Source organism: Heteronotia binoei, chromosome 5 (assembly GCF_032191835.1).
Source record: "Heteronotia binoei isolate CCM8104 ecotype False Entrance Well chromosome 5, APGP_CSIRO_Hbin_v1, whole genome shotgun sequence".
Taxonomy (NCBI): Eukaryota; Metazoa; Chordata; class Lepidosauria; order Squamata; family Gekkonidae; genus Heteronotia; species Heteronotia binoei.
In genome coordinates this window covers 81,679,550-81,704,401 of record NC_083227.1, presented here as the reverse complement: position 1 = coordinate 81,704,401, position 24,852 = coordinate 81,679,550, and the positions used below count along the sequence as shown (strand labels likewise).

The following is a 24,852-nucleotide window of genomic DNA, read 5'->3' as shown; positions in this document are numbered from 1 at the left end:
GGGCCGGGCCATGTAGAGCTGAGCAATGCATGTACCTATATAAGATTAGGTAGCAGAGATATAAATTTTATAAAGAACACAGACACATATATTTTTTTACAAACTTAAAACATGCTTAAAACATTAAGCACTCATTGTCTTAAAGATGCTTTCTTTGTAGTTCTCCCATGAGATCCTTCCTTCCCCAGGGGACTTGGGGGGAGCCTCAGCCAATAGAAGGAAGAGAGGCTTGGCTCAGTATCTCTACTGTGCAATTGAGAGAGCCTGGCAAAGCAAGCTATTCCTCCCCAAGGGAGGAGCCTCAGCCAATGGAGAAAATAGAGGTTTTGCTCTGTAGCTCCTATGTGATTGAGCAAGCCTTGCAAAGCTAGCTGAGATACAGAAGAAAGCAAGAGAGAGGGAGAAGGAAGCAGATGACAGCCAGTTAGGAGCCCTCCAGGGGCCCAATTCGGCCCCCGAACTGCATGTTTGACACCCCTGGGCTAGAGTTTGTTTCACACCTTTTCCTTATAAATCTTTTTTCAAATAAAGGAAATAGAAAGAAATAGGAGCTTCATGCTAAGGCAAAGACTGCATAGCCCAATCTGCTGATTTGATAGTTACTTTGATTTATTGAGTCACTGGAACAAAAATATTAATACAAGGTCTCTCTGTGGGCAAGGGAAGCAAGAGGTTTCTCCTAGTACTGGCTCCAAAACTGACAAGAATTCAATCAGCGACTGTCTGCACATGCTGAATGGATTTTTTTTTTTAATTCTTCTGTACCCATGCTGAAGATCAGTGACTCAGATTCAAAACTTGGGTGCCTTAGAGCCATTCATAATCACAGGTGGCAGCCAGTGGGTATATTAAGGACAGTAGTATTAGTTTTAAAATGTTTAATTGATTAATCAAGTAAAGGTTTTAGTCCTGTTTGTGAAGATTTATATGCAGCTGCCTTTGGTATAGTTTTGAAGTGGAGATGGAGAGATCAGTTGTACAAGTCAGTGCCCTGTTGAGCTGCATGCCTTTTGCCACTTCACAGGGCTGTTCCGATTTGTCTCCTTCCTGAAGTTGGGGTTACTGCTAATGCAGAATTGCATGTGAAAATTGAGGTCTACCTCTGTCTGTGTTGGTGGGAAGTAACGTACAAGGAGAAACATGCCCAGTTCTGTACACTTGGATGGGGCCAGTGTAGGCAAGATCCTCAAACTGTGTTGTTCTTTTACCATGACAGAATGTTTCAAAATAAGCTCTAGTGTAATTTTAAACAATGTTAACATTTACTTTGCTGTGTTAAAGATCTCAAGCTTGCACATTCACACATTCCAGAATTTTTGGAGAACTTATTTAAGTGAATGAGTAATAAGTTGTTCATTTCTACAGCTTTGGGAACTGATAGTTCTGGGAAGAGCCTCTGCTCAACCTGCAGGAGAGAAGAAAGGGGAGCTAATTACTTGGCACGAGGTAGCATAAATTTGAGTAATTTCTCAAGATCAGCCTGCCACAAAGAATGAACAAAAGATTTGCCCAAGTGAGAATCTAAGAGTTTCACTCTCTGAGCAGTGGGAATGGTTGATTAAGATACACCCATACTTAGAACCATAGTCCTGTTAACATGTTACAGTCAATGCATGTAAATCCTGCATTTACATCTATTTGTAAGAAATAGTGATGTGTGTTTACTTTAAAAATGAAACTGGAGGCCAGTACCTAGAGAAATGTGCAGTTTCAGTTATATATTCAATTGTACAAGTGCTGAAGGTAGCGTGGGAATTACTCAACACACATACAAAGAAAAATATCAAGTGTATATAGTAAATAGGTGGTACATATATTCACTGTAACTTTTGGACAGGGCTTATGCATCTAGTAATTCAGTAATCCCTTGTGAAAACCTGTTCCAAAAAGCACAGATTGTTACCCTGCCCCAAGCTGTGTTTGTCAGTGTGGTAATTGTTAGAAGAAATAGTATGCATCTAATTCATACAGATTATTTTCTTTCTTACCCCTAGAATCATAGAGTTGGAAGGGACCTCCGGGGTCATCTAGTCCAACCCCCTGCACAATGCAGGAAACCCACAAATACCTCCCCCTAAATTTACAGGATCCTCATTGCTGTCAGATGACCTTGTAGCCTATGTTTAAAAACCTCCAAGGAAGGAGAGCCCACCACCTCAAGGAAGCCTGTTCCATTGAGGAACTGCTCTAACAGTCAGGAAGTTCTTCCTAATTTTGAGCTGGAAACTCTTTTGATTTAATTTCAACTTGTTGGTTCTGGTCCTGCTTTATGGGGCCACAAAAAAACAATTCTGCACCATCCTTTATATGACAGCCCTTCAAGTACTTGAAGATGGTGATCATATCACCTCTCAGCCGCCTCCTCTCCAGGCTAAACATGCCCAGCTCCTTCAACCTTTCTTCATAGGACTTGGTGTCCTATGAAGACCCCTCACCGTCTTTGTCACCCTCCTCTAGACCCGTTCCAGCTTGTCTATATCCTTCTTAAAATGTGGTGCCCAAAACTGAACACAATATTCCAGGTGAGGTCTTAGCCCTGACTTGCTGACTTTGCCAGCTTTGGGGAAGGGGAAGGTGGAAGTTGCCTCGCCTCAGGTGCTGTTCTTTTCACAGACCACGTATACTGCCCCTGAGCTCTTTGGAGGAAAGGTGGTATAAAAATGCAATACATAAATGGAATATGAACACCCTGGAGAAAATGTAAAAGCATGCACTTTAGTAACTTGATTTCTGCAAGTGATGCAGAGAATAAATTACCTGTAATGGAAATACTGGAAGACATTAAGGTCGGCTGTGTTTCAATTCTGTGGGCCCAGGCAGGCACTCTTGATGGCTGCAAAACTAATTCTTAGAGCCTGAAATAGATGAATGGTGATGTTGTGATGTGTGTTGAGAGAATGGTGATACTTTGCAGAAGGGGGATACTATAAAAATATGGAATAATAGATTCTCTACCTATGTGGTATTGGTGGGAACTTTGCAATACGCTGGTACCTTTCCTCTTCTTCCACTTCCCCGACTGTTCAACACTGTGTGCTTAATTGTCTGGGAAACGGCTGAGGTGGCCGCTGTGAACTGTAATGAGAGGATGTTTGACCAGTTATAGGTTAAAAAGGCAAGAAGGCTACAAAGTTCTCCAGTAGCAGAAGTATCCAGACACTCTTCAAGGATAGCATAGGGCTGCCAACTTCCAGGTGGGGCCTGGAGATCTCCTGGAATAAAAACTGATCTCCAGAGTACAGAGATCAGTTCCCCTGAAGAAAACAGCTGCTTTGGATGGTGGACTCTGTGACATTGTACCCCACTGAGGTCCCTGTCTTCCCCAGGCTCCACCCTCAAATGTCCAGGAATGTCCCAAGTTTCCCAACCCTAGGCCAGTACCACATAAAGCGTATTAAAGGAATCAAACTTGGAGGTTATAGAGAGGCTGGTGGCTGGGAAGCTTCTGCCTTGGAGCAATAGCCGTAATCAACACACTAAACCTGTGTGGCAATTGTGGGGGAAACATTCTGAGCAAGGTGCTGTTACTTGGTCATCTGAGAACAGAACTGCACTTAATCCACACACATGCTGTTAACTTGACTGATCACTGTTGTGGATCCCAGAACAATTGTTATGTTAGTAGTACAGGGTTCAACCAGGGCATTGTGGATCTGTAGCCTGATGACACTGCTTTTTCCATCTCTTTCAGGATGGTGGCATGATGAAATCAACGGTGACGTTCCCCACATATGACAACCACACCTCTCCGCCACCTGCCACCACATTAGTAACTGCATTGGACAATGTGACTTCTGCACCCTTGACAACTGTGCAGATTTTTAATGACACCAACATTACTGCCCCACACAAGTGCTTGTTGTTGTTGTATGAAGATATCGGAACAACCAGGTAAGACACAGTTAAGTGGAAGAGCCTTTTGTCTTCCAAGTAGGAATTCTAGGTCTCTGGATGGCCAGAGCTGGGACAGATGCATTTCAGAAAAACAATTCTGGTCTCTTTTCCCTCTCTCTAGGGTCCGTTACTGGGATCTTTTGCTGCTAGTTCCCAATGTCCTTTTCTTTGCATTTCTCCTCTGGAAGCTGCCCTCTGCCAGGGCCAAAATCCATGCTACATCCAGTCCAATCTTCACTACCTTCTACATACTGGTGAGTACATTCTTACTTTGTGTGGCATATATTGGCACACTGATGTTGAAGAAATCTTGTGATTTTCTGAAACTCTTCTAGTTTGGTTTTGCATAGCAGAACCTTGGCCTGACCTAGTGGTGCTCCCAGACAAACTGTTCTGTCTAGAACTGTTCTGTTGGGGTCTCTGTGATCCTCAAAGCAGCTTGATACTTGGTGGACCTTTGTCAGTGGTGAACTTTTCATAGATGTCTATTTCTGAATCCAGATGAAATTGGTTCTAGGCTCATGGGGGCCAAAATGTGATGAACGGTGCAATCATCAGGCCTTAGACAACATAAAAACTGTGGAGTTCACTACCAGTGGGGACTCCTCTGGCCCAGCACCAACAGTTCCCTCCCTCTATGTGGCCTAACCAAGTCCCATGCCAAGCAGTAGCAACCCATCATCACTGCCTACCTCACTACAGCCTGTCAGCTACACTGTGGCACCTCAGGAACTCCCCCCCCCCCTTGGTATACCCTCAGATCTTGTGCTTCTCAGGCTGAGTCTTCATCTCATTATGTGAGAAAGCCAATTCCATACTTCAGGAATCCCAATTTAATGAAATTTCTCACTTGCAAAATGGAGGACTGTGGCTGGCTCTGTGTTGGTTCTTGTCTGTAGCCATTGACACTCCTTGCATTTTATAAAGAGATGCTATCTTAGATTTAAAGATGGTCAGTAAGTTTGTCTTCCTTTATATATGCATCTGCTGCAAAAGAGTCAGTCACCCACCACTGGGGGTGGAGCTCAGAGTTAGTGTGGATTCACTCTATAGTATGAAAACACTCTTGGCAGCACAAAAGCTACTGCTGTTTGCTGAAGCCTTATCTTGGAAGGGAAGCAGATTTTTTCCTCCTGATGCTGCGTTAGAGGTGAAAACAGGATGTGTGGAGAGAGCAGTTGTGGGACTACTATAACAGACGATATCTATGAATGACTTCTTCCCTTTGCTGTTGAAACCCCTCATTTACTGTTTCTAGACAGGATAAGGAGGACTCTCTTGATGGTGTCAAAGCCCTGTCTGTGTTTCTGAAACCTTTGCTTAGCACTGTTAAATGCAGCAGCCGCCTAGTCACTTCTTGTGGGAGTGGTCTTACAGTTAGCCCCGGCTCTTTAATGCATAAGAAAGTAGGATTACTGTATGCATCACAGAGAGATCCACTAGGCAGAGCTCACCTTTGAAGAGAAAGAAATTCTGTTTGTGTGCCACAGGATGGATATACATGTGACCACAGGAGAAAGGAGGCTAGGAATATTCATGTTTTAAAATGTCAAATGTAGAGCTCTGTAGACTATATTCTTAAAACAAATTCCACACCAAAGTAATGCAAATTATTTTTCACAACTTATTTAGTTAGTTGGCTTTCTACCCTGCCCTCCCCATAAGCAGGCTCAGAGTAGGTTACAAGTCAAGTCAATAACAATAAAATTTAGATCATTAAAAAAACATATTTCTGATAAAACACAAAAGCAAACACAGTCAGGGTGGATTTGGCTAGACAACGATGCTCAGTTTGGGCTGGTTCCATGTGGCCAGTGTTGTCAGTAAGGGAGGCTGAGATAGATTTGGATGTCCGCTGCCTCATCCAAAAAGCTCCATCTTGCAGGCCCTGTGGAATTGTAACAAATCCCTCAGGGCCCTGATCCCAAAAGGGAGCTTGTTCCACCATGCTGGGGCCAGGACAGAAAAAGCCCTGGCCCTAGTCAAGGCCTGTCAGACGTCTTTGGGACTGGGGACAACCAGACGATGTTTATCGATTGAGCACAATGCCCTGCAAAGAACATATGGGGAAAGGCAGTTCTGAGGATATGGCCTCCTAGGACTTTGAACATTTATTTCTTTGTATTTGTTTAAGAAAACATCTATGGTATGGCTTAGAAATAAAATTGACCTCCCAGACCATAAAATAGCTGAAAACACAAAACTCCTCAATTAAAAACCTGAGTAAAAATAAATATTTTAACCTGGTGCCTAAAAGACAATATGGTAGGGACCAGATGGGCCTCAAGGGAAATGACATTCCACCTCTGAAGGCGGGGGCACAGAAAGCAAGGCTTGAGTGGCAGATCTTAACTGGCAGGATGGATAGTACAGGCGGAGACTGTCTTTCAGGTGCCCTTACCACTGGGCCATTTAGGGTCTTAACTATGTTCTGCTCTTGAATGTTATGGAAAGGAACACTAACCTTTTGTAAGGCAAATAAGACCTGTCAGGAGCACTGCCTGGCATCACCTTATGTGCTCCTCCTCAGTGGTGCTGGACAACCCAGACAGCCAAAACCCCATAAGGTAGAACACTTGGTCAGAAGTGCACAACGTGACCCATACTGTCCTGACTGAGAATGATACCAGAAAAAAATGTTAGGAAAAACTGTGTGCCAGTAGTCAAAACAAAATCTCTTAAAGTTTTATTGCACGTTCACACATTATTACACTTTAGTTTGTGGCTAGGTATCTAGTTAGTGTACTTGGCATGTGGTATATTGACCCATGTTACAGTTGCCTTTTGCGATTCAACTGTAAAGAGCTATGACGGTCATGAGCCCTGATACTTAATGAAGAACTTCACCCGTATGAGCACTTACCTGTTCCCCAAAGGTAATGAAAGAACAAGGAGTGTCCTTCTCTCTAGCAATTAAAGAGGGGGTTAAGACTTGAATGAATACCTTTCTTCTTTATATAAAACATGCTAAAGAGAAAGTAGTAAGCAGAAGTCATAAAAGTTCTTTCCCGTTTATGTAGTGACTTAGCTTATCACCCAGCAGCAGTCTTTGATCTGAAGTCTTTTGAGTTGATCTTCTGAGGGTTTTCTTCCCTCCACCCTTTACTTTCTTCCTTGCCTCCCCAAACAACTGAGTAGTGGAGCTACTCCTGATTTGATTGTTGTCATGTGGTGTGTACATCAATTTCAGTAGACTGCAAACCAGTTACAAAAGATGGGCACTTACAGAATATTCAATAGCAATGATGCTAAATAGCTGAGCATGCTCTTCCTTCATCCCCTGTTTTTGTTTTTTGTTTTCTCTTCTAGGTGTTTGTGGTAGCTGTGGTTGGGATTGCTCGAGCTGTTGTCTCCATGACAGTCAGCGCCTCGACTGCTGCCACAGTTACTGATAAGGTGAATTGAGGGTATTACACAGTGGAACTAAAATGCTGTGGATGGCTTCAAGGGTCTATATTTGCAAATATGGCAGGCAGTAATCTTTCAAAGATGCCATCTGTAGTCTTTCAAAGCAAAGCATTTTGGGAATGATTAGGAACAAAGGTAAAATGGGATCATTGTAACATGGGGAAGCAGTTGCTTCTGCTGTGTTCTCCTTGGTGATTGTGTTCTGTCTGTGCTTGTGGGGCCAAGTACTTCTTGCTGTGCAAACTGGGCTGAGTATGCTGTGTGCTTGAAAACAATTTTCAGAAGTATGATGAAAGGAATCCTGATTCTGTGACATACTGGATTCTGGGATGTGGAAGTGCTGTGGATCAGTGTAATTTTTCCCCCCTGCCTTGCCTTGGAGGAAGGTCAAAAAGCTGTGCAAGGCATTGAAGCTCTACCCATATACGTTTGAAAATCCCATGTTCTCTCTTGCACGTGTGCTCCTCCTCCTCCCCCCTCTTGCAGCTGTACAAGGCATTGTTTTCACACTTGCAAGTTGATCTCTGAAGAGATATGGACTTGATTTTAAACAACACAACTGAGAAGATTTTGTATATCCCAGCAAATAGAATTGCAGAATACGCAACACATTGTGTAACCAGTTCTGAAAATGTGTTTTGCATTTAACCAATGAGGAAAGTGTTTGGAAGGACTTCCTTTGTCTACAGAGTTTCCTTAGAAGAAAGGTGAAATGTCCCTGTGAAAGCTTCCCCTTAGGTCCTATTTCTGAGTATGCATCTCTTGTATTGTCTTCTCTAGATCCTATGGGAAATCACAAGATTCTTCCTTCTGGCCATTGAGCTGAGCATGGTCATCCTTGGCTTGGCATTTGGTAAGATTTTCTACACAGTGCTTCTTGGTACACTTTCTTGGAAAAATAGGTGGAAGCCGATAAATATTCCTTGTTTTTGAGCAAAAGAGCCAGTCCTATTGAGCACAAGTAGGACTTCAGCATGTTAAGCCCAGACTCCTGGGGAGGAAAAACTCCTGTTTCTTCTTTGCCTCTCCATCTGCTTTCTGTGTGCAGAGCGCCGCAAGACTTTTGCTACATCTTTCAGTGTGGAGAGAGGACTTTTGTGCACATACAGTTTTCATTTTCTTTCCTACCGGTCAGAGCTTTAAAGACACATCAGCTGTCTGTCTGTTGGAGAGAACCCAAAAACATTTCCTAAAGACAACTTTTCTGTTATTGGGATGGGAGAACCATTTTTCCAGCTTCCAACCAGGAGCTGTCATAGTGAAAAAGGGAGAGTGATCCGCTGGGAAACGAACAAAAGAGGGATGGGACGGTGGCTCAGTGGTAGAGCATCTGCTTGGTAAGCAGTAGGTTCCAGGTTCAATCCCTGGCATCTCCAAAAAAGGGTCCAGGCAAATAGGTGTGGAAAACCTCAGCTTGAGACCCTGGAGAGCCGCTGCCAGTCTGAGTAGACAATACTGACTTTGATGGACCAAGGGTCTGATTCAGTATAAGGCAGCTTCATATGTCCATATGTCCAAAGAAAACCAAAATGGAACCCTATGGCGCAGTTAAATAGAGAGACCAGAAATCGAGACTGATTGAAGTTATGTCGAGAGGAACAAAGACTGTGGAATTCTTCCTACTTTTACTGAGAGGGTTGACTGCATTAAGGAGAAAGAAGGTGCATCTTAACAAAAAAACATGATGTGGAAATTTTTCAGGAAGAAGAGTTTTTGAACTAGCTCTCCGTAGATAGTCAGATATGGAACTTGTAATAAGAACTGATATGCGATTTTAAAAGGCTAAGTGAGATTTTTGGGCTATAATAAGTTGTTTCTCCTAGAGTAATATGGATATAAAAGCTAAAGGACTGAAAAATTTTGAAAATAATTTTATGTAAAAATAGTTAACAGATTAACTTTTAAGAAGGCAGACAATATAATTATTTTGTAATCTGGTAAATTTGCTTTTAATAGATAAAGATATTTGTTTCTTATGCTTATTATAATGATGCTATTGTTAAACTAACAAACTAGTCCGTATTTTGAATGTTGTTGAATTAAGGAGTAAAACTAAGATTTGGAAATCTTTGAGGAAGAAAGATTTTTGAATTGTTGTTCCCACTGTGGGCAGTTAGATACGGAATTTTTAAATAAGAACTGATATGTGATTTCAAAAGGGTAAGTGAGATTTTAAAGATGGAAAAGTTTTACAAAAATGTTATATAAATAAATAGTTAATTTGGATCAATTGTTAAGAAGGTAGACTGCACAATTATTTTGTAATTTGGTAGATCTGCTTTTAGTATGTTTGTCTGAAGAAATTGTCTATAATGAGATAGATAAATTATTGTGTTCTATTTTTAGCTTGCTAAGGATAAAGATATTTGTCTTAGATTGTATTAAGGAGAGAGAAGGTGCATCTTAGCCATAAATCAGGATATAGAATTTTTTAGGAAGAAGGGTTTTTGAATTCTCTCTCTCTCTCTCTCTCTGTGGGTAATTGGATATGGAACTCTTTAATAAGAACTGATATGTGATTTTTAAAGGTCAAGTGAGATTTTTGGGTTATATTAAGTTGCTTTTCCTAGAACAATAGGGATATAAGAGTTAAAGGATGGAAAAGTTTTGAGAAGAATTTTAAGGAAGAAAGGTCTTCAAAATGTTATATAAATAAATAGTTAATTTGGATCAATTGTTAAGAAAGCAGACAGCACAATTACTTTGTAATCTGGCAGATCCGCTTTTAGTACTCTTGTCTGGAGAAACTGTCTATACTGAGATAGACAAATTACAATGTTGTATTTTTTTTAGCTTGTTAAGGATAAAGATATGAATTTTATATGCTTATTTTAATGATGATATTGTTAAACTAATAAGTTAATCTGTGCTTTCAATATGGTTAAGCTCAGCCAGCCAGTTTTGTGTTGAGACTGCTCTGACTTTTTTATATTTATATGTGTTGAAGAAGAATTTAGACTTGTATGTCAAGTAATAGTTCAGTAAAAAAAATTATAATGAAAGATAAAGATGGTAAAATATATGGAGAACTTCATACTCGCAGGTAGAAAGAATTGGGTATTTTATTTGGAGGTAGAATCATAACTGATATATTTGTATTCTTCTTTGTTTCTGTTTTTCCCATTCTGTATACACCCTTCCCCTCTCTAATGTATTTATGCTTGTGCTTCTTTTTGTAGTTAAAATCAGTAAAAATTATAAAACAGAAACCAATATTTTTAGACCCAGTCCACCACTGGGCATGAGGTAGGACAAAGGGGTGAACTCGTTCCTCCTTCCTCTTCTGCAAGCACAGGTGCCCTAAGGAAAGGTGTCCAACCCTTTGGCTTTCCTCTCTCCAGTCCACTGACCTGTGTAGCTGGTCCTGTTCAGGGGTCACTGTACAGGAATGATTTCTCCAGAGATTGGAATGGGCTACTGGAATAGAGACCAGAAAAAGTGTCTGCCTTTTGTTCCTGGGTGTGTGGATCTGCAACCCTCACATGGTTACATCACCAGTCTTTCTGACCTTGCCAGAGGCAGCTAGTTCTGTAGATTGGGGCAGGGAAATGGACAATGCAAGGCCAGTACATGAGGGGATTTGACAGTGGAATGCTGTGTCAGGTGGAGTCCCTGGTCGTTTTCGCACTTAGCGTTTGCTCCCCTTATTCCGCGGCGCAATTATGTCCGGATCATTTTTCTCGTTTTCGCACATTGCCTCTTTAGTGGAGTCGCTTTCCATGAAGCCCCGGCTCAAATCGTTTTCGCACTAGCATCGACTTGAGTTCGATGCCCTGTCAATCATTTTTTTTTTAAGCGCAAGTCTGGTTGCGTAACTACGTAACAACGTAACAACAACGTCACATGTGCCGCTTCTGCTTATGGATTGGCTGCAGCTGTAGCATCCTCCACAGCCCTTTATGTGTTAACAGAAGCATTCACAGTGGAGAATCTGGATGTCAACTTCCCGCCACTGATGGTGATTGGCGGGTGCTCAGCGCGCTCCGCGGAGTCGTCTGGGTGTCCCCAGTCGCCTCCGCTGGCTGCGTGGACTAACGCTATTTCGTTATAACGAAATGGTTGCGCCATAATGAAATGGTTATTTGCGACACACTACACGTTGTTCAAACTGGAGAAAGCTTTTACATTTAAGCCTCCCAGCACTAGTGTGTGTGTGGCAGGTTCTTCCCTTCCCAGCCTCGCTCCCTCCCGGGTGGCGAAGCTGGGATTTCCTCCGCGCTCTTCCCCCTCCCCGGCTGGCGCTTGCAGCTGCAACGGGGACCTAACGAACTAACGAAATGGTTGCGCCATAATGAAATGGTTGCGTTATAATGAAATGGTTATGGCGATACACTACACGTTGTTCAAACTGGAGAAAGCTTTTACATTTAAGCCTCCCAGCACTAGTGTGTGTGTGTGTGGCAGGTTCTTCCCTTCCCAGCCTCGCTCCCTCCCGGGTGGCGAAGCTGGGATTTCCTCCGCGCTCTTCCCCCTCCCCGGCTGGCGCTTGCAGCTGCAACGGGGACCTAACGAACTAACGAAATAACGCAACAGCGGAAAAGCAATAATATCGCTATTACGCAAGAAATATGAAGTTTAAAAAAAAAATGGCCGTGCGGGCACTTTTGGGAAGCGCCGTGAACGGCTGATGATTGGCCAAGGGGGTGGATGAGGTGGGAGGACGGAAAGGGAGAGGGTGACGCCCACAAAGCAGTCGATCCGGCGTGGATGGATTTCCCACAGCAAACTCCGCGGAGTGGATCCGGAGGTTTTCAAAAACTCTGGAAGCAGGTGGATCAAGATACTCCGGCGTGAAACCCCTGCAGCACCGGAGCAAACCACAGCGCCGGAGCAACAGGTGCGAAAACCAGGAAAAGATCCGGAGGTAAATGGGGTGCTACGCTGGAGTAAACGCTAGTACGAAAACGGCCCCTGTGTTCCTTGCACCGCCTGGACATTTCTTCCCCTGTGCCTGCCTGAGACTCTTTAGGAAGAGTAAAGGACAAGATTGGTGAGGTGTACAGCCTGCTTGGCAGAAGTTTCATCTGTAGCATTTGGCCTCTTCTGCTCATGAAGGTACAGTTTGCATAGGACAGCAAACTCAGGCTTACTAGGTCATTGCATGTTCTCCAGGCTTGCAGCGACATGAGGAGAGACTTTCTTGGAGGCTTTTTTAATATGCAGAGTATATCTGTATGGGTTCCAGAACTGCATAGATCAGCCCTTTTCCAAGTTGATGTAGATGGATGAATGATGCCTTGAATTACATGGTGCTGTGGAGGTAATAAGAGATTCGGTCCAAGTTTTGGGAGCTTGGTCCCTACTGCTGCCCTAAATGGCAGGAAATCAACAAAGCAGCATAACAGAGAGCATGCTCTCTCTTTTTTTTAGCTCACCCTCTTCCAAGAAGCTCAGGGCAGAGTACACAGTTCACTGCTTCTCCATTCTATTCATGCAACAACCCTGCGTGGCAGATTAAATTGGAAGAGTGTGTGGCTGGACGAAAGGTCAGCCAGTGAACTTCATAGCTGAGTGGGGATTTAAACCCAAGTCTCCCTAGTCCTGGTCCAATATTCTGACTGCTACACCACTGGCTTGTCTGAAGAAGAGTCTTAGAATCATAGAATCAGAGGGTTGGAAGGGGCCATTCAGACCATGTAGTCCAACCCCCTGCTCAATGCAGGAGCAGCCTAGAGCATCCCTGTCAAGTGTTTGTCCAGCCGCTGCTTAAGGATTGCCAGTGAGGGGGAGCTCACCACCTCCCTCGGTAGCTTCCATTCTCTTCTAAGGGTTCATCTAATCCAGCATCCATTTTCTAAAGGCAGCCAGCTGAATGCATTTTGGAAGGCCACAAACAGGGCAAGAAGACAACAGCACTCTCCCTTCCCCCCTGGCTTTATAGTATTCATAAGCCACACGTTAAAAGGGCCCAGTTTGATTGGGATCAGTACAAAAGGAAAAGTTATTCTTTGTTTTATAAGATTGAAGCAGTGCAGCTTTATGTACACTGACCTGACAGCGAGAGTAGCTTTTGGGGTGAAAAGTATGTGAACTCTAGAACAGTGGGAGGAACAGGTATTATCTGATGCAAGCCTAGTATAAAGCATGCCAGGGGGGTGATTCATGATGTGCTTGTTGTTTATTTAGGTCATTTGGAGAGCAAATCCAGCGTCAAGCGTGTTTTAGCCATCACCACTGTTCTGTCACTGGCCTACTCTGTCACTCAGGTAAGCGTGAGAGATGGGTGAAGCAAAAGCACCTGACTTGCACACTGAAGAGAAGCGGAACAGAGAGAAAGGAAAGGCACAGCTTGAGGTGTGTCTTGTCCGTCCTTGCTAGACCAGGGCAGAGCATTTATCTAGTGCAAAGCAAGCCGATCATTGCTGAAGCCCTGCTAGATGAAAAATGACTCTCTGCAAGCGGGTCTGGCTCACTTCAGCAGCTCGGTATATCATTTCGGTCCCAAACAGCAAATGACTTTATGCTTTAGACATGTTTTTCTTTTCTATAGTATCTGCATCCAGCATTGGTCTTGGCTGGTGCAGCATTAGTATTAACAGCTGTGTTACTGAGCCCCATCCAGGTATCCGAAACAGACACAGTAAGCTGCAATGTGATAGGAAGAGAAATTCCTGTTGAAGATCAAATGGCCAAACTCTTGCTTTATCAGTGCTGCAAATCCCAGCTGTGATGCTACATTCCTGTCATGCGCATGAAACTGTTTGATACTGAATTAGATCCTAGGCCCACCTATGATAGCATTGTCTGCTCAGACTGGCAGTAGCTCTCCAGGGCCTCAAGCAGATGTTTTTCACATCACCTGCTGCTTGATCTTTTTAACTGGAGATGCGGGGGATTGAACCTGGGGCCTTTTGCATGCAAAGCAGAGGCTCTTCCATTGTCACAGTCCCTCCCTCTTTCCCCATCTAGTAACTAACTCTAGTGCCAAATCCTCTTCCCTCCAGTTTCAGCACTGAGAAGCTTTCATGTATTTTGACATTTCTCAATTGTCTGGGGGATCTTGTTAATTTAAGTGGAAAGAGTTGGCTTCCGATAAGGACAAATGCCTCTTTCACAGTCTCTTAGGCTGAAAGTGGTAACTTTTTCTCTGTGTTGATAGATCATTATTAGATAATAACACCCCCTCCCTGCACAAACACACTTGCATTGTTCTGTGGTAATCTTTCAGGGAACACTGGAAATCCAGTACCCAGATGCCAGACTCTCAGCAGAAGACTTCAATATCTATGGCCATGGTGGGCGACACTTCTGGCTTGCAAGCTCCTGTTTCTTCTTTCTGGTAAGGCTGAGAAGTTTTGTCCTTCTAGAACAACATTGGAAAACAAGATGGTTCTTTCCCCTAAATATTTCTCATTATCTTCACTTAACTTGTTTCCCAGTGCCCAATGACCTGAATAAACAACAAGCACATCAGCAGTACCCCAGGGTGATATAACCAGGGTCTTTTTTTTTAATTCTTGACTTGTATCTCCATAATCTTTACCAGTCTTCCTGGCTGTGATAGTTTTCTGGGAGCTGGTCTGCTATAAAGAAAATGTTAATGAGTTAAGGCAGGGGTTCCCTAACATGGTGCCCTTGGGTGCCATGGTGCCTGCCAACACCTTTTCTGGCATTTGTCAGCTGTTTTTAGGAAGTGGATGGAGCCAGGTAGCCTTTTGTCCAGAAAGCCTTCTGATTTGACTATTGGAGATTTGATTATCTGTGTAGATTTTAAAAAAATGTTTTTTTTAAATGTGTATATATATATATATATATATATATATATATATATATATATATATATATATATATATATGATCTACACTGTGTCACTGAAGTTAAGCTGTGGCAATCATTTTGTGGCTGGCTCCACTCCTGCAGCATCCATTTTATGGCAGCCATTTTGTTGCTGTGCCCATCATAGCATGTCAGAATTCCAAATGTGCCTGCAGGCTCAAAAAGGTTGGGTACCCCTGACTTAAGGTTTGCTGTGGGATCCCAACTCTACTAGAATGCCATTTCCTGGTGCTCCTATACTAAAAGAATCATCAAGGTTTTATTTTGCAAAACATTGGGTACCTTTATAGCATTCATCACCAGAATTATAGTTGGTTAATTCTGTGTGATCTTTCTGTCTCCTGTGAATTTATGCAATATGAGAGTTGTATTAACAGCTGTGACAACTCAGCTGCATATGCTGTATCACACTTTTAAATTCTGGATCAACTTTTATTGTAATTGGTAATATTTTTTTCCTGAACCTACTCACTCTTGGGTTGCTTAGGAGGTTTGGAATGAGCATACATTAGAGGATTTTTTTTTTTGTGGGAACTAGCAAAGCATTATATCAAGGCTTAATTTGAATTAGGTCACAGTCAACTTGTGCTTTATTCCATTGATTAACAAAGTGGGTATGTATGTGGGAAGGGGGAAACAGAAGAATGCAGTATATGGAGAGTACTTTTATTCCATCACAAAGACACCCTAACTAGCCCTTGCATGAGTAAGATCAGGTCTAAGGGATGTTACTTTCTAGCCTTAGCACCTCAGTATCTGTGCCACAATGCTGTGCTCAATTTCCAGACATGAGAATTTGAAACACTTTCAGTTTGCTTACTGCAGACTAGCATATAATCAGCTGTGCCTACTCCACCAGCCCCTCCCCCCTTACTTGTTGCCTTCTTTTTCAATAGGTGTATTCATTGGTGGTGATTCTTCCAAAAACTCCTTTGAAGGACCGTATTTCACTACCATGTAAGTGATGAGCCTCTCTTCAAAGTACTATGAATTTTTTTTTAGCTTTGCAGATATTAAAATGGAGACTGGGCCTATGGGGCAGTGTCTGGGAGCTGCTCTGTTTTGCAGACAAAACCTGTACATCTGTTCTTTAAAAGCTGGGAGAGGCAGCTGTAATAGTTTCAGTGTTATCATTCCCTGGTCTAGAAAGAGCTCTGTTTTGTCTGGGATGTGATGGTTGTAACAGGCTGTGCAGGCAGCCATCTGCTTATCTCAGGGCAAGTGTTTCCCTCAGCATGTTTCTTGTGTGCACCAGTGGAAGCCATGTTTGTAATACTTCTGCTTCAGCGTTCAAAGGTGATTTGTCCACCAGAGAGGAGATACACTATACTGACGTTGACCTCTATGTCTTTCTCTGTTTTGGCAGCGAGGAAGAGTTTCTACATCTATGCTGGAATCCTTGCTGCGTTGAACCTGGTGCAGGGCCTGGGCAGTGCTCTCCTCTGTGCAGGCATCATAGAAGGATTATGGTATGTGTTTAGGGGATAGATTTAGACCATTATATTCCTGCCATGTTACTGCAAATGAGTCCAGTTGAGAAGCAAGCCCAGCCACTGCAAACTCGTTTATCCCAGACCGTCTTTCTGAGAAACAGCAGTCATGATTTCCCCCCACGACCACCTCCACCAAAACTTGATAGAAGCAGGCTACAGTGGGCTCTATGCACTTGCCTGGCTCTCTGTTCTGCTCACCATTGGATCACACCAACTCACACATCTCTCTTTTTGCTTCCTTTCTTGAGATCCACAGTTATCTTTATCCAGCAATTCCTTCCTCCTTCAGAAGGAAGTAGCAATTTCTAATAATGAATTGGGGGTGATCATTCTGGCTAGTCTTTGCCTTTGTAGACATAATTCTTGCCCATTCTTCCTTCTGAACTCTTCAGAGAGATTAGGGGCTGGTTGGTGCTGGTTCAGCAGAGCACTGCTCAAACACTCACGCAGTGAGGAGTGCTTTAGGGAAGATAGCTGGTGGGTCAGGGGGTTGACAAACAGTGTTACTTCTGAAGTATTGCCACTGATGAGTAGATTTGTTTTCATCAGGGCTTTTCTTGTAGTAGGAACTCCTTTGCATATTTGGCTACAATATGATTTAGCCAATCCTCCAACAGCTTACAATAGGCCCTGTAAGAAGAGCCCTGTAAGAAGAGTCCTCCAATCCTCTTGGAGGATTGGCTGCATCAGGATGTAACCTAATATGCAAAGAAGTTCCTGCTCAAAAAAAGCCCTGGTTTTCCTCCTTCCATAAGGAGAGTGATTCCTCTTATGGTTTTCCTGTAGATGTAATGTTGTTAGTGTGAATTAAAAAACATCAACTCACTCTGAAACATAAAACAGGGAAAGGCTGGGAAATCAGGTGATCAAGGGAGTTGTCCCACTTCTGTATCCCAAAAAGGCAGTGTATCAGCCATTTTGTCTTTTAGTCTTAATAGCTTAGAAAACAAATAAGACACACTAGAGTGGCCTCTTGGGACTAGGGGCTATATCTGCTTTTCCTCCCTTTGTGGCAAAGCAGTAGCAACCAACACTGTGGCATTTGAATGACTGAGCCCATTAAATCAGTCTCATCCAGGAGTCTCTTGGCCTAGGGGTAACATAAAAGTTTTCAGCCAACCTCATTTTGTGTTTGAGTGGGATAGAAACCTGTGTGTGTTATATTTCACTGGAGGCAAGAAACCTAAGACCACCTTGTGTGGTGCTGTTGTCTGGGGAGGGAGGAAAAAGATGCCAAAACTCTGAATAAATGTGACACCTGAAAGCACTTTCTGTGATGAAGTGAGTTCTGTCCTTGGGTCCCTGGAGGCTTGTAAGCCTTTGAAGAAAGGAGATCCTTCACTGAGACATGGTTTATCTGTTTCCTGGGAAAATGCTGCCTTGCTAACCTCTTTTCTTCAGTTTTGCCTCTCCTGGGGAATAGAGCCTCTTCCTGAATACATAGTTGTGTGAGTTACACAGCCAGTGCGGCATTTTTTGGAGTGCTAGGATCAGATTCTCAGCAGCTGTCTCTTGTCTCTTGGCAGCTGTGTTGATGCCACGACCTTCCTCTACTTCAGCTTCTTTGCTCCTCTCATTTATGTGGCGTTCCTGAAAAGCTTCTTTGGGTAAGTGGCCAAGGTTTCTAAATTACTTTATGCGTTGTTACCTTACAGCTAGTTCATTGCAGAGTACCTCCCACTGGCACTCTAACATAGTATTATAGTATACCTCGGTGGGGTAGGGCGGGATATAAATCGAATAAAGTAAAGTATGAAGAGAGGGTTTACAAGCCTTCTGCGAGAGGGGTTTCCTCATGCCTCCTCAGGAAGAGGCAGAAGTGGGCTGTTTGGCCTGCGACCTATGAAGAGGCCTTGCTTCCTAACCCTTTCCCACATTCTACTTGCATTCAATTACACTGTTCTTCCATCTATGAAATGGGGATGGCTTTTAACTTCATCATAGGAATTCAGGAAGATTCGACTCTTACTTAATACCTATTTAAAAGTCTCATTATATTCTGAACTGCTGATAGTTCCCTTCCCCCCAGATTAATGACAGAATGATTGATGAGCATTGTTGTAGAGACCAAGCCTGCGTTATGGCAGATAATGTTTTGCTTTTGAAGTTTCCAGTAGGGTTCAGATAAAATGCTCAGCAGGAGAGTTCCTTTCTAAACATATGCATCAGGAATGTCCTTCTTTACCACTTTCTTTTCCCCAAAGGGAGGGACAGGGATGGGGAGGCACTGTTCTGCAATGATCCTGGTTCTCCCTCAAGGGTAAGTTTCAGAGTGTGCTGTTGGGGGACTACTGCTCTGCCCCGGTCCTTTGAGATCTCCCAAGGTTCCTTCTTGTCCCCCATGCTTTTCAACACCTACATAAAGCCAGAGATTTGGGCCCAGCTGCCACCAGTATGCACATGACACTCAGCTCTGACCTGCACTGTCAGCAGATCCCAGGGAGATGGTGGAAACCGTGAACAGGTGCCTGGAGACAGTATTGGAAAGGATGAGGGTTAACAAGCTGAAACTTAATCCTGACAAAATGGAGGTGCTACTGGTGGCAGGCAGATCTGAGCCAAGAACTGGGTAATTCCCTGTTCTGGATGGAGTTGCACTCCCCTAAAGGAGGAGGTTTATAGCTTGAGGGTACTCCTGGACCCAGGCCTCCTGTTGGATAAACAGATGGTAGCATTGGCCAGGGGGGCGTCTTTTGGCTGCATCAGCTGGTGAGCCCTCTGTAGCTGTTCCTTGACAGAAAAGATCTTACTACAAGCCCTGGTAGTATCTAGATTAGGCTGCTGCAGTGCTGTCATTGAAGACTGTCCAGAAGCTGCAGTTGGTACGGAATGCTGGGCCAGAGTCTTGACTGGAGTGGGCTGAAGGGGCTATATCACTCCAGACTTGTTCCACCTACACTGGCTTCTAGTTTGCATCTATGCTCCATTCAGGGTGCTGGTGCTGACTCTTAAAGCCTTGTACAGCCTGGGACCACCATACCTTAAGGACCTCCTCCCATATGAGCCATCCTGCTCACTCTGGTCTTCCTTTGGGGCCCTGCTTTGGTTCTCTCTGCCATCTGAGGCCAGATGGGTAGTGACCAGAGAAAGGGCCTTCCCCCTTATGGCACCTAAACTATGGAACTCCTTCCCCAGGAAGATTCTTCTGTCTCCCTCTATCAGTGTCTTTCGTCAGTAGGTGAAAACTTTTTGGTTTCATTCAGCACAGGAATGGCCAAACTGCAGTTCGGGAGCCACATGTGGCTCTTTCACACATATCGTGTGGCTCTCGAAGCCCCCACCTCCCTGTTGGCTGGCTTGGAGAAGGCATTTGTCTCTTTAAATTGCTTCTCTAGGCCAATCCAGCCGGCAGCTTGGAGAATGCATTTAAAGTTGCTTTCTTTCCATCTGTTCCTTCCTCCTCCCTCCCCCATCTATTTATTTAATTTATATCCCTCCCTCCCTACCAAAGGCAGGCTCAGAGCAGCTCACAGGGTCAAAAAATGACCAAACAAGATAAAATATTTGCTTTCTTTCCCCCTTTCTTTCAATTTTGCCTCCATCCTTCCCTCCCTTGCGGCTCTCAAACATTTGACATTTATTGTATGTGGCTGTTACATTTAGCAAGTTTGGCCACCCTAGATCTAGCATCCTTCCAATACTGTTTCTTGGCTGTCCTCCTAGTGTCATTAATATTTTAATTGAATTTTATATTTTTTTAATAGTTTTGTGTTTGCTGCCTTGTGGTGCCTGATTGGGTGAAAAGGCAACATAAAAATGCTAATAATGATGCCAACAATGATGCTAATAATAATAATAATAATAGTTATTCCTAGTTCAATCATTATTGAGCTTGGAATGCCACCATGTGGCCACTTTGGGAACTATTCATGGTAACGGAAGATTTCTTGCAAGTGGTTGACTTTTAATTGCCAGGACTGGAATCATCACTTCACTGTTTCTACAGGCGTGGCTGCAGGCACTGGAGATGCTTCAACACACACTCTCTGCCTATCTGCATGGCATTAGCACGAGCTAGCTTCTGATGCAGCTTGGCTGGAGGGAGGAGGGATGTCATCCCAGGGAGAAAAATCCCTGGGTCAGCTGCCCACCACTACAGAGGTAGTGTGGTTAGAATGTAGAATATGGTCTGGGGAGACCTGGGTTCAGATCCCTGCTTGGGCTGTGAAGCTCACTGGGTGATGATGGGCAAGCTACTCCTTCTGTTAGCCTAGGCTATTTTACATAGGTGATAAAAACAGGGTGATAGGTGATAAAAACAGGGTTACTGCATCTGTGTATGCCACCCTGAACTTCTTGGAGGGAAAGGCAGGATAGAAATGTGAGGAATGTATTTATTTACAGAATTTATAATCTGGCATTCTGCCTTCATCAGGGCCACCAAGTAAGCTAACGGATTAAAAACGTTTGTAATAAAATCCAAACAAAAATATTATCATTAAAGCAATTGAAACCAAGCTAAAATACACATACAAAAACATTAAAACAATAGTTAAAACATAGGGAAAGAAGGAGGAATCACAGAGGAAACACTAGACAAAAGTTCTTACTAGCTGGTGGAAAGCAGCAGCAGCAGCAGGAGAGGACAGACAAGTATCTTGGGGGAGAGTTCAAGAGTTCTGGTGCCATGACTGAGAAGGCCCTGCCCTAAGTTGCCTCCTGCTTGATCTTAGAAGGTAGTGGCATCTGGAGAAGAGTCTCAGAAGATGACCATAGTAGCTGAGCATGTTTGTAAGGGAGTTGACAGTCCTTCGGGTATGTCAGTCCCAAGCTATATGGGGCTTTAAAGGTCTGCACCAGCACCTTGACTTGTGACCAGAAGCAGATTGGGAGCCAGTGTAGATGGGCCAAGACTGGAGTGATATGGTCCCTACAGCCTTCTTCAGTTGTCCTCTCCAGTCGATATCTTGGTTGCAGCATTCTGCACCAACTGAAGTTTCTTGTTTTTCTTGGTTTCCTTTTTTGTTTTTTGTGTATGTGTACCTGGAAGTCGTGTTGATCTCTGGTGACTGACCACTACTGGGTACTGGAGGATATTCAGAGAGGTGACTGAATAAAACCTGCCCTGTCCTCCTGACTACTGGTATTTCTTGGTGGTCTCCCATCCAAGTACTTGCCGGGGTTGTCCTTGCTTGGTTTCCATGATCTAACAAGACTGGGCTTGCCTGGGCTTGCCTGGGCTATCCAGCTCAAGGCTCCAACTTGAAGTTTCTGGACACTTTTCAAGGTCAGGCCAATGTAGAGTACATTGCAGTAACCTTCTCTGCATAAGGATGACTGAATGGCTTTCTGACTGAGCTTTCCATATTCCTTATGTTAGGCACCATAGTGCTGTTGTCTAGCAGAGTTCAGTAACCTTTAGTTTTGCTTTCAAAAACAAAAGCAGTTCTATCCTGCAGATTGGTATTGCTTGAGAGACACAGTCTAATTTAAATAAATATAATGGCGTAGAGCACAAATCTAGCCAAAATTAAGCACTTTGAAGACCCATGTATGGATTTAAACACATGCTTTGCTCTTTCACTGAAAAATATCTATGGGGTGCCAAAGCATTTCACTTCACCTGAACTGAGCATATGTATGAGCATATTAGATACCTGTAAGCTCAGTTGAGTTCTACGAGCCAAGTATCATGTATGGCTCTGTGGTGGTAATCTTGAGAGCTTCATTTCCTTGTGTGAAGAAAGTAGCCCATACATAACGTTAACTGCCTTGGATATAACTATCTGGTTATATACTTACTTTGAGGAGAATGTATGACAAGTGCTAAAAGCAGTTCTGGAAGACTCATTGGCGTAAAAAGGTTCCAAAAATGAGACAGTCAGCAAAAAAGAGACTTTTGTAGGTAAGGGCAGCGAAATCCTTTCCTGCCTTCCAGCTTGCTGTTTTGAAATCCTTCACAAATGCACTCTCACAGTCAGAGTCACTACTGGTATCAGAAGCCTTTCATGTTGAGTCTCAAACTGTTTCTGTAGAGGAAATAGGGTATCTTTTCCCTCCCATGTGGCTTTTAATGGGCTTCTGAAAATTAAGAACATAAGAAGAGATCACATATAATGCCCCTGTGGTACTGTGGAGGCCAGATGGACGCCTCTAGCCATTCACAAGGATGGCATGATGGTGACCACTATTCCCAGCACAGGGCAGTCCCTGCCACTAGGCAAACTAAATGATTGCCTGGGGTGGTTGTCTTCTGGAGGCACCAAATTGGGTGCCCCCATGTGACTCGGTGATGTTATCCGTGCCTGGGGGGGGGGGGGGCATCAGAAGTTAGCCTTGCCTAGAGTGCCAGACAGTCTAGGGTCAGCCCTGCCCCAGCATTTAGTGTGCAGAGGCAGTTTTTTTCCTCTGAACATGCAGATTGCACTTAGCTCTCTTATGATCCTTTCATTGCTGTGATACCGGTATGCTGGTAAAGTTTGATATCCCATCTGCAAATCTCATTCTAGGCTACTTTTGAACTCACAGTATTGCTTCCCCATTCCCGCCCCCCCCCCCCCGCTGCCTTCCCCTCCCTCCCCCCACTTATCAAGTTTCAGTTTAAAATGTGATGCTCCTACAAGGACAAGTCAAATCTTGTTTGTATAATCTGGAAAACTTCAATCTGAAGATAGCAAAGGGGTGGGTAGAAAGGGAGCCACAAAGGGATAAGCAAAAACTCCAAATGTAGTAGAATATAATGAATCTTTGTTGTTGTTGCTGTCAAGTCGCATCTGACTTATGGCAACCCCATGAGATTCTCAAGGAAAGAGATGACCAGAGGTGGTGTGCTATTGCTTGCTTCTGCGTAGTGACTCTGGACCTCCTTGGTGGTCTTCCATCCAAATACTTGACTTCTGAGCTCTGATGAGATTGGGCTAGCCTGAGCTATCCAGGTCATGGTGGATCCCTCTTTAGTTCTACCTGACTCCTGATGGATGTGACCTGGTGTCAAAGAACACTGATGTACTCCCCCCCCCCCCCCCTTAATAACTCTTTGCTGCATTCTTCCCAAAATTATTCTTGTCACTGAGAACTGGGTCAGAAAAGTATATCACCCTAAAAATTACATTTTTCCTTTTAATGGTTCCAGGTCTGAGCCAAAGATCCTCTTCTCCTATAAATGTCAGGTGGATGAACCTGAGGATGTTGATGTGCACCTCCCGCATGCCTATGGTGTAGCCAAGAAAGAAGGTCCGGATTCCACCTTCTACTCCAGCACCCAGATTGATACTGCAGCATACCTGGATGATATTGCTTCCATGCCCTACCATGTGGGCAGCATCAACAGCATTGACAGTGACCGCTGGAAAGCCATCAACTCCTAAGGCAAACCTGGTTCCATTTTTTTTTTTTGAAGAAAGCATCTCTCTTGGATCCCTCAGCTTTGTCACAAATTTGCCCTTGGAATTCTTTAATGTGTTATTCTTTTTCCTTGAGGATTTTAAATATATATATATTGAAATCCAGCTTGGAAGAAAAATCAGCTACAGTGGCCTTCCCAGAAGTTGACTCTCGTGTTCATGCCAGAAAAACCTAGACCAGCTTTGTTTCAAAATGCATAAATATTAAACCTTTCATCTTGAACATTCTGAATATATATGATTAGGAGTGATGACAGACTTTTATTGATGATGAAAAGTGCATACAGCTGGGAGTTCTTGACTGTTCAGTTGAACATAAAGCCGGACATGATTTCAATATTCCACTTGGGTTAATTTCCTAAATATTCCTATTCCTGACCAGACTAAGCTCCCAGCAGAACACTGTTTGGAAAAGAAGCTGGGAGAGGATGAGACTGATCTCTGGCAATGGCAGTTGGGTAGGATTTGTGACATGGGAAAACTCTGAATACTCTTTCAGGAAAGATTTGCTAAATATTCCCATGATTCATCACAGGAGAAGAGTGTGTGTGTATAATATATATATATATATATTTATAATATATATCTCGGATATTGCAAGAGGGATGAAAAGTGGCCAGCAGGGAAAGGTCTCTGTGGAACGTGTTGCTGTGCAACTAAGCCATTCTGACTGGTGGATGTGCAGCCGTGCATTTCGTACACTGAATCAGGGTTGAGTTTACAGATAAAGCTTAGCCAAGAGAGAGCTACAGAAAGATATCTGTTGCTTGATGCTGGCAGAACTCCAGAGCCAGTGGGACTAGGAAAGAAAGAGTTGGCTCAAACTGACAGATCCAGAAGTGTTCCAAAGTATTGCATGAGTGGAAGTATTTTGGTAAGCCATGTGTTGAGAGGTTGTGAATGACAATAAGGTTGGCATCAAAATGGAATACAGGGTA

At 43.5% G+C, this 24,852-nt stretch overlaps 1 protein-coding gene across 1 annotated transcript; it reads left to right on the top strand.

Annotated features, from left to right (window-relative positions):
- Positions 1 to 3,696: 3,696 nt before the first annotated feature.
- Positions 3,697 to 24,150, top strand: TPRA1 (transmembrane protein adipocyte associated 1). Its single transcript, XM_060239687.1, has 10 exons — positions 3,697 to 3,891; positions 4,016 to 4,148; positions 7,204 to 7,290; positions 8,083 to 8,155; positions 13,429 to 13,508; positions 14,471 to 14,581; positions 15,975 to 16,035; positions 16,445 to 16,547; positions 18,098 to 18,178; positions 23,644 to 24,150. The coding sequence occupies exons 1-10, from the start codon at positions 3,701 to 3,703 to the stop codon at positions 23,876 to 23,878; spliced, it is 1,155 nt and encodes a 384-aa protein (XP_060095670.1). The 5' UTR covers positions 3,697 to 3,700; the 3' UTR covers positions 23,879 to 24,150.
- The last annotated feature ends 702 nt before the right edge of the window (positions 24,151 to 24,852 follow it).

Coding starts and splice junctions, on each gene's coding strand:
- TPRA1 (XM_060239687.1), top strand. CDS start 3,701: ATGATGAAATCAACGGTGACGTTCCCCACATATGACAACCACACCTCT. Junction 7,291..8,082: donor CTGCCACAGTTACTGATAAG/GTGAATTGAGGG, acceptor TGTCTTCTCTAG/ATCCTATGGGAAATCACAAG. Junction 13,509..14,470: donor TGGCCTACTCTGTCACTCAG/GTAAGCGTGAGA, acceptor GTAATCTTTCAG/GGAACACTGGAAATCCAGTA.